Genomic DNA, 10,554 nt, shown 5'->3' with positions numbered 1-10,554 from the left:
GCTTCCGCCGCCTATGGGCAAGAACCCCCAAGCCCCCCCCCCCCATCTGTACGCCAAGATCATGATTGGAACTTCTAAAAGCCTCTGTTAGCTTTTTCATACTAGTAATTATTTATCATTTACATGCATGACCATTCTCCACGAGATACCAAATATAACGTATACACAATCATGACAGTTGCATAAAGTAAAAGGTGTCCTCAAGCTTATCATGCTTACAGACGGCCCCGAGGTCCCCATCTAAATACTGATATTACAAGTTAGCTTCAGTGTAAGCTTTTGCTACTTGCATGAATCGATGCGGATGTATGGGGTCGGGGCTCCATTCCTGAGAATGGATTTTATTTGATGAAAAAATATACATACGCAGATATTTTCTTTTAATCAGGCACTCAATCAAAATGAACGTTGGTATAAAAATCGGCCAAATTATGCGATAGAATACATCTTTGTTTTAAATTCTTTGCAGGGCACAAAAATTCATTTTTTTTTTTGGTGGACGAAATCCCCTTAAATTTTGGTTGAAAACTTTTTTTATTCACTTTTAAGGTTTAAAAAAAAATCTGCGTAGGCCATGATTGTACATTGATTCTGTGTACTGGAACAAATCCATGACTGGAAAGAGAACTGACAATGTTTTCATGATCTAAGACTTCTCGTTGTGTAAGTAAATATTATTGACTTGAAGTCAACAATCGTAACGTGGTCCTATTGGAAATTACATTTAAAAATGACAATGATCAGGGGTGGACCCCTATATAATTATCTCCTGATTTCATAAATGGTGGAGCACAAAGCACAAAATGCACGCATTGAGCCCCAACCCCTGATACCTGGCAATTTGAGAAGCATTTTACGTATTGGCTGATGCAAGCAGAAAAGTGTGGATGTTACAGTATGGCAGACAAAAAAAACAAGTTCCCAAAAATTTTAGAGGGGACGTACGAAAATAAATTGACAAGCAAAAACAAAAAAAAAAACAACAACAAAAAATTTAGGGGGACCGTCCCCCCTCCTCAAATATAGGGGGACACGTCCCCCTCCCCGCTTCCGCCGCCTATGTCCATCCCCTCATGAAGCAAGGCTGTTTCCTTTGGGCTATATTGTAATCACGAAAGGCAAAAATGTCAACTAATCAATGGCAACCCCTAGAGTCCTGGCATTTTGTCCACCACCATTAGAGAGTACTAGTTGCCTTGCATGCCACTGCCGACTTGAATAGCGCCGGAAATCATGGGAACAGTAGTTCTAGATAGTACATTCTATATAAGGATTTGACAAAATCAATGAAATAGGGCCATATAGTGTCCAGTGGAAATACTGGTACAGATATATCAAAATAGTGGTCATTGATTTAAAACAATCGTTTTCATCACCTTTGATTTCATACTAGGTAAACGGTGATTACATTTATCACTAAAATGGTCATTTTGACCAATCCTTTTATTATTATTGTTTTGACCCGGCCGTAGTATTATCAAGCTGGCTTGTATCGAATAATTGGTTAGCGTCGCATCGTTAAATTTGTCAAATACGCCAAATCTGCATTAGTTTCATCGAGTAATGAATTTACATTAAACATGCAAACAGCCATTTCAAAGAGGCTGTCGTCCAGATCTATTTATTACCACCTTGGGCGAAGGGTATGGGTTGTAACGCACCATTTCGGCAAAACCGGGAGGGGGGGCGGGGATCGGGATTTGGACGAAGGGTGGGGTTCCCATTAACACGAAGCGACGCTTTGTCCTATTGGTATAAGCCGATCAAACTTCCTTCGTAAACGGTTTCCAATATCCATACTGTCAGTGACAGACAAATTATGGTGTTTTTACAGATCGAGGCAACGCAAGGTGACTTCGAAACAGTATTTAAATGAGAGGTAGAGGATCTACGACCGAAATTACATCGTACCACTCTCGAGCACATTTACAAAATTGTATCTCTTAATCTAAACAAGTGGAACGCCTCTGGCAGTCTCGCCTGCATTATGCGATTCGATATTGCAGCAGTGCTGACTTTGATAGCAGCTCTTGAATTATCATTCACAAAAAAAACATTCATATGATCATAAAATACTATGTCCGCTACTTGACCCAAAAAGACCTACAACCATGATCATGTGACCTAAGACGAGTACAAAACAATCATTCATACTTGATTACCCTTAAGTTTATGTTTCATGAACTAGATCCATAAACTTTCAAGTTATGATGCCAATTCAACAAATACCCCCAACACAGCCAAAGTTCATTGATCTTGGCCATGTGACCAGGGGACCGCTTCATGACAAGTTGTCCTTCTCCGACAGTTACCATAGTACCAGTCAGAGGCAAGTGCCTTTCAGCCAATCAAAACCAAGGATTTCACTGAAATTGTCAGCACTGACAATTTATGCTGACAACTTTCATGAAACACACACCTGAAACGCGCACAAGACATTCAGGGATACATGGTTGCTCTTATGACCAAGTTTCATGAACTAAATCAGTAAACTTTTAAAGTAATTATGAAAATTCCACAAATACCCTTAACATTATACCAAAGTTCGTTGACCCTAAATGAACTTTGACCTTGGTCATGTGACCTGAATATAAATTTAAAAGCAAGAGTACGTTTATAGCATATACAGTATGTCTGATGAATGTTGGGTTGTTAGTGCCTCGCCTTCGAGATGTTTGATTTTTATTTGCAGTGTTTGCAGTAGTCTTTTTTTTACAAAGAACAAACAAGAATCATTGAGTTCGGTGAATGTGAGAAGTATTCACTGTTCTGTATTGGAAGCCCGGTCACCCCCCCCCCCCGGGGGGTCACCCTTCCCGTCCGTGTCCTGCATGGACCCGTTTCATAGAAATTAGTTATGACTATTATTTGCCATCGTAGTAACTACCACGGTAACAGGACTCGGGCTTCCATAGTAGTTACAAGATCTAAAAAATTACTGATTTGTACATATCGAAAACCACCTGCTGTCCGTGTTTTTATTGGGGGTTTTTTGTAACGAAGATCTAGTCTATTGTGACCGTCCCCTTAACAGGCAGTATAGCTCCACCACAAACGGGTAGGCATAATAATAGTATCGAAATATCGGAAACAGTGACAGTCTGCTGTTCGGAAATTGACTTATACAATTGAACAGATATCTCGTATGTTGTGACTGCATGCCCCTCTATACATAAGCTCAACAACAAACGGATACGCCTGATAATGGTTTCTAACAATAATTACTGATCCATGGTCTAACAATGCGAGTAACTTGCTTTCATGAATGCCACTGGTTAGTGCCTTGAGCAAGGATTTCTCGTATAGAACCTGTCGTCATGACGTCCCTCATGCATTTCAGGAAAGAAACATGATGAGATACGCAAGTGTTAAACAGAATTCAATCCTGAGGTCACGTTGGACAAAGTAAAAGCAGGGGGAATATAAATGGTAGAGAATTCATTCAATATGTAACAAGGTTATGATTTAGGTTTAACATGTTCAATAAATGTAATGTCACGCGCAATCAGCTCCCCAATGACATTATGCGTAAATGTTATGAAATAAAAGAATTGACATTTTCAAAGATTTCCATAGTTATAAATTCTATCCAATCGCGGCATGAATACGAGGGGGGCATCGTGTTTTGCGTTCGAATTGGCCCACCCCTGCCCCCTCCCGCACTCACATGGGCTACGATCCTTTGTATAAATGTTCTCTTTATACCTATCATTTAAATTTCAGAATGTACTACTTTGACATGTCCTTTTTAAAGGTCAAGTCCACCTGAGAAAATTGTTGATTTGAATCAATAGAGAAAAATCAGACAAGCACAATGCTGAAAATTTCATCAAAATCGGATGAAAAATAAGAAAGTTATGACATTTCAAATTTTTGCTTATTTTTAACAAAATAGTTATGTGAACGAGCCAGTTACATCCAAATGAGAGAGTCGATGATGTCACTCACTCACTATTTCTTTTGTTTTGTATTTTTTGAATTATACAATATTTCAATTTTTACGAATTTGACGATTAGGACCTCCTTGCCTGAAGCACAAAATGTTAAAATAATGGAATTCCACGTGTTCAGGGAGGAATGAAACTTCATTTCACATGACAATGACGAGAAAATCAAAATATTTTATATTTCATATAATAAAATACAAAAGAAATAGTGAGTGATGTCATCAGTTCCTTCATTTGCATACTGACCGAGATGTGCATATAACTGTTTGTCAAATGAAGCGAAACTTTAAAATGTCATAACTTTCTTATTTTCCATCCGATTTTGATGAATTTTTCAGTGTTATGCTTGTTGAATTTTTCTCTTTTTATTCAAATCAAGTTTTTTGGGGGTGGACTTGTCCTTTAAGAATGTTCTATTTGACATATCTTTTCATAAATGGTGTACTATTTTGACCCATCCTTTTTTATTAAAAAATGTAATATTTGGGCATGTTCTTTCTAGGAGATTTGATATGTACACTGTTAGAAAAAATAAAAGAAGTTCCTGCAGCAGAGTCTCGAGAACACCTGTAATCTTACCAAATTGCGTAATCTTACAGGAAATTGGTATTTGATGTATGGAATCTTACAAATTTCCTTGAATAAAACACCCTTTTCCCCTTTTTAAACAGACCTGTTCTGTTAAATTGCAGAAAAATTCTTGTTTTATGAATTTACAGAATGATTATTACGCAATTCGGTAAGATTACAGGTGTTCTCGAGACTCTGCTGCAGGAACTTCTTTTATTTTTTCTAACAGTGTAGGGTAATAATATCATGTTATGTTTTTCAGGACCCGCTGGTAGAGCAGTAGGCCTATCTGGAGTAAATAAAACTGGGTAAATAAAACGTTATTTGTTATTATTTCCATCGTCCACAGCTTGATATTCTGTTGGTATATTAAACAGCAACTGCACTTCCTCCAGAAATCTATAGGGTTATTGTTCTATCAAATGGGTTCTCTTTCCATTGTCCACTTCTCTTTCTATAATTCAAGACCTTCCGTAGGATATGAGCTGTTCCAAGCAAGCTTGCCTTTTGTATCGTTTCAAAGGACACCTCGACTCCTAGAACAGCCAGAAAGCTTCTGTGTCTTGTTGTCACAGTTCCCAAGGCTCCGATTAATATTGGTACCACCTCGTCTTCACCTTCCATATTCTTCTCAGCTCCCATGTCAGATCGTTATACTTCTGTATCTTTTTCCTCCTCTTTAAGCTCTGCATCAGTCTCCCGGAATCGCAATATCTATGATGAGACATTCCTTATCCTTCTTCTTTAAAAGAACGATATCTGGTCGTCTAGCTTCAATGACCTTGTCTGTCTGGATATTAAAATCCCATAAAAGTTTTACATCGTCGTTCTCTACTACAGGCTCTGCCCGATGTTCGTACCATTTTTCTGCATGGGGTAAATGGTACTTCTTGGCCAGACCCCAATGAACTGCAGGTGCTACTCTGTCGTGCCTTCCTTTGTACTCAGTCTGTGTCATTTTGCTGCATTCACTCACCAGATGAGACACCGTTTCTTCTTTGTCATGAAACATTCTACGTGAGGGAGATGTGTGCTCCTTTTCAACTTTTTCTCTTCGGTAATTGGTCTAATTGCTTGGTCCTGAGCAGCAACTAGCATACTTTCCGTCTCCTTCTTTAATCTTCCTCGTTTCAGCCACTGCCAACTCTCTGGTCCAGCAAACTTCTCTGTCTGTCTTAAATGCTGTCCGTGCATCACCTTCTCTTTCCATCCTTGGTATGAATTTGGTGATCCCACCTCGAAGATATAGAAAGTTATTGGGTGTACAACATAGCACAGTGCCAGTCATGGAAAGTTCATTGACCTTTGACCTTATTCAAAAATCGACTCATATTCGAACTTGACCTGTGCCTTTAGGAGATGAACCTCTGGTATGAATTTGGTGATCCCACCTCGAAGCTATAGAAAGTTATTGGGTGTACAACACAATTGTTGACGACGACGCCGACGCCGGAAATAGTGATACCTATGTCTCGCTCCGCTACGCAGGCGAGACAAAAAGAAAATCATTTTGCAGAATTATGGAAGAAACATAAAGGGGAGGGGGAAAAGGCACTCGCACTCCCTCATGACAATAAGACGGTGATTTATCCATTTTGTATAATTATTTATCGTATATCTTTTCACTAACACCCACGGTTTTCTCATTCACCTGTCTGCAGTGTGGTTGTTAAATCGTAATCGGGTCAGCGTGTCCGTGATTTTTTGTGATATATACATATTTTTTCCCTTTTTCGCTCTAGGCATGGGGGTGGGGCAGCAGACCTGCTACGGGGGAGGGGTGTAAAACAAATCAAAAGGAAAAAAATGTTGCACAGCAAAAACTGTGGTGTTAACCGGTGTACATAGAGGACCACACCAGTTATTTTGGTGGTGTTAGTTTTACACCTATTGGTGTTATTACAACACCTATGTTACATTTACACTCTTTGGTGTTATTTTCAATCTCTAGGGTGTTATTTTAACACCTCAGGGTGTGGTCCTCTATTAACACCAATTGGTGTCAGTTTTAACACCACAGTTTTTACAGTGTGACAATTATGTTCAACTGACGGGGAATGTGTTAATTCCTTCATAAACCATTTCATTTCTTTCAAATTTATCATTATAAATTACTCATCTCATTAGGGGAGAGGTTGAATTTTTTGGTGGAAAACGTATGCAATTATTTATCTCAATCAATGATCTCAACAAAAATATATATTATTATTATGTGTTTATTGAATAATACCAATTCTTCTCACAACCTACTGTGATTCTTATGGAAAACTTTAATTTTCGTTTAATAATGCGAATTGGGATGAAGATTCTTGTAATGGAAAAAGCAAAATTACCACACAGTAAGAAAAACGCTGTTTATACATTTCTATATAAAGCTGTATGAGCCTTAACAAAGAATTCATCAAGAAATAGGACTACTAATGGAAAGGCTAGCCATATCTATGGTACAGTGTACGCTTTATGGCCAAAACGTCTGGTTTTGACCAGACATTTAAATTTGTTTACGCTCTTTAAACAACTTTGCAGTTGTTGCTAAAGAGATAACAAACATGCTTTAAGATTAAATGTCAAAAATCAAACTTTTGACGATGTTGATGTTGTTGTTGATAATAACGACGATGATATGATGATGATTTTGATGATGATGCTGTTGATGAGGAGGAGGACGAGCAGGATGATGACGATATTGATGTTGATAGTGTTGATGATGATGATGCTAATGATGATGATGTTGATTATGACAATGATTATGATGATGACGGTGATTTTGATGAGGATGATAATGACGATGATGATTGTAATGTTGATGGTGGTGATGGTGGTGTTTTTTTTACCTGATTGCTAAGGAAGCATGAATGCTTTTAAGCAAGCAACCAGAAGACCGATAGGTTAAGGTCCTCTCCGAGGGACCTTGTAATGAGGATCAATGCATTTACAAAGGGCACTAGCGCACCAAGTGGGAATCGAACCCGGGTCACCAGAATCCGAAACGCCTGCTCTACCGACTGAGCTATCGCGCCTCCTATAATTATGATGATGATGATGATGAAGTTAATGACTTTGATGAGGATAAGATGTTGAGAACTTTAATTATGTTCATGATTTTAATGATGATGATAATGATGACGATGATGATGGTCATTGTGATGTTAATGATGATGATAATGATGATGACAATGATGATGATGATGAAAATGCCCCCCCCATGATTTGCATGTATGACTGATAACAGTACAAAGTAAAGAGGCTTATTATGTTCCTTAATATAAAGTCATGAAGATTTAATCTTCGTTATTGCGTGTGTAAGGAGAATAACAGTTGCGTTCTCTAACTAATCGTATAATGTAAACTATGTAAACAAATATACGAAACAATAAATATTCTGGGCATGGTCATTGTTTTTTGATAAATAGGAAGATACGTTCTTTTAACAATGATTCAGAACGATTTTTTCTTTCTTTCTTTCTTTACAGTCTCTTCTCCTAAACTACCCCTAGGGATAAGAACAAGTCCTTGATTGTCTACCTGTACTCAGAACTACGAGGGCAAAAAGTACGTTGAAAGAAAATTCGCAAAGGAAAACCGTCACAATAAAGAATTAATTCCAATCCATTGTGACGTAAACTGGCGATGGATGTTGATCACACGTAGCGAGCAGACGTAATCACAAGACGTTTCCCGCCAGATTCTTATCCCTATAAAAGACGCGCGAATCCAAAGTTCGCACATTTCCACAAAAACGGGAGAAGTGTAAAGAGGAATCCGACTCTATACATTCGCTATTGTGTTTTATGTGCGTAATCAGAGAGGAAAGATAATTAGGCGCACTCGAAATCTACATCTGATGTGAAGTTGTCGACAGGAAGCCTCTGATATCAAAACATATATCTCCTCTAGCGTTTCTCACAAAAGATTAAGCCGTGGTTTGTCATTATTCCTTCTCGTCTCCGCGGAGAAAATTTCCAGAGATGTCGGAAATGGCCAAATATTTGAAGAAGCAACGGATAAGTCTTCATGATATAATCTTCAAGAACCGGAAATCGAGTCGAGAGGAGATTAAGAGGGAAACGCCAGAGGAAAGAGTCGTCGTACAAGTGGTTGCAGAGAAAGGTGCAATTGGCATGATTGGACAACATTCACTGGGTGAATCCAGGAAATGCCCTTCACCTAAACCAGTGCGATCTCTTGTCCAGGTGACCAGTTCTGCTCCAGACAACGTCTCTGCAGTCGATCGGAATGTAAGGGACGGGATGCCCGTCTTTGGGCGAACGGTGAAGAGGACTCCCGTAGATTCAGAGAGTTGTGAGAATAGCTCAGGTTCTGATAACAACGAGGGACACCGATACAAATCAGATTCGGATTCTTCCGATGAGAATTACATCATATCGAGATATTTCAGAAGTATGGCTCTTTCCGATGAAGAAGAACCCTCATCGGGTACAAGATTGGGTGTACCCGTCATAGAAACCGGGAGCTCACGGTCGTTGTCGGCAATTCCTTCGATAGATATGCCGAATGACACATCGTTGTCGCGGTCGTGCTACGAGATCTGTTCGAACAGAATCCCAGGAACACCATGCGGGAGTTCATGTTCGATGTCGTTCAAGCGCCAGAAGAAAGGAAAATCATCGATGACGAATTGGTCTAATGCAGGCAGTGAGGGGGATATGACTGAAATAATCCCGCTCGGATCGTCCACCGTGACAAGTAAGACGAATCGATCATCGAAGCAGGAGACGCTGTCGCCGTTGAATCTCAGTCATTTTGAAACGACCCCACGCAGTTCTTCAGTCAAGTCCATCAACAGAGAACCGAGTTCTCTCCACGTCTCTCCGAGCCGTTCACCAAACCTTTCTGGTGATCCGACGACATCGCCATCGTCAGTGATGTCTGGGGACACCTTACCGCCTGCTCCCTCGCCATTCTCCTCCTACGATGTTGCCAACCATCGCTCGCTTCGTCCTGGTAGCGCGGTCATGCTCCCTCACTGGGAATCAAATCTACTTCCCCTCCGACCATCGTCCTCCAATCCCGCCATCAACAAGGCCTCGGAATACCAGACCATTCCGTCTCACCCGCTCCGGCCCGTCCAGCTGAGCCCGTTAACGAGATCAAACCCAAACCTCCGTGTCTACTCGCCGTCCGGATCTTCAAGGTCGTTGTCGCCATCGTCTGCCTTTGGCACATCGCCATCGACATCACCAAGGCTTCTGAGTCCCTTACCGATCCCCATCCCGCCTTCATCACCCCGCCCAACGTCCCAATACAGACGCGCACCACGGGTGAAAAAGACGAAGACCAAATTCCAACAGAACTTTGACAACTTGTGATAATAATACAGAAACCAGGGGAGGAGGCGCCGTCATTCCAAGGTGGACGCCACATTCTTCTAGAAAACATTTTGAAAATGTTGTTTTCCTGATCGAGGTGACGCAATAGGCAAACTTTCAACAGCCATATGTGAGCACGGTGCGTGGAAGAAAAGTGTGTATTTATTTCGCCCTATTATGAAAATACGATGTTTGAGACAATATTTAGGGTGGGGAAGCATGTGAAAGCTATTTATTCTGGGTACTATGAGATAAAGCTAGTTTACTTGTTTGGTGTTCTTATTTCAAAATCCATGGACGTGTATGGTGTCCGCCTTTTAATGGCAGTGCCCCTCCCCACCCTAAGATTAACTGTTAATCATCATGATGATAATTTTGGTGTTAAGTTTGAGTCGAAGAAACATTGGATTTGAGTTCTTTGGAATTGATTTGCAGGCACTTTGAAAGGGATATAGTCCATACGGAGTCCTTTTGAAATCAGTTGACAGCTAGTAACCATGGAAACGAAATTATCATCATATATTTTTAGAGTTCTTGGTGGAATTAATAAAAAACGGAACGCCATGGTAATTAGAAAATAGCTCGTTCAAATCAATAATATTGTTTCAAATACACGTTAGCTATCATGAGTTATTTGGGTCCCGCCTTAAAAAGAGTTCAAAATAAACTCTTAAGGAAATTCATCCGTGTCATAACCCTTAAATATG

General features: G+C 39.9%; 1 protein-coding gene across 1 annotated transcript; it reads left to right on the top strand.

The window, feature by feature from the left end:
• Positions 1 to 8,454: 8,454 nt before the first annotated feature.
• On the top strand, positions 8,455 to 9,847 carry LOC121412796 (flocculation protein FLO11-like). The gene has a single exon (XM_041605560.1). It carries the CDS (start codon positions 8,486 to 8,488, stop codon positions 9,845 to 9,847), a length of 1,362 nt encoding a protein of 453 aa, XP_041461494.1. The 5' UTR covers positions 8,455 to 8,485.
• Positions 9,848 to 10,554: the final 707 nt, after the last annotated feature.

Source organism: Lytechinus variegatus, chromosome 4, assembly GCF_018143015.1.
Source record: "Lytechinus variegatus isolate NC3 chromosome 4, Lvar_3.0, whole genome shotgun sequence".
In the NCBI taxonomy this organism is placed as follows: Eukaryota; Metazoa; Echinodermata; class Echinoidea; order Temnopleuroida; family Toxopneustidae; genus Lytechinus; species Lytechinus variegatus.
The sequence above is the reverse complement of the archived record's forward strand: the minus strand, read 5'-3'. Positions and strand labels throughout refer to the sequence as shown.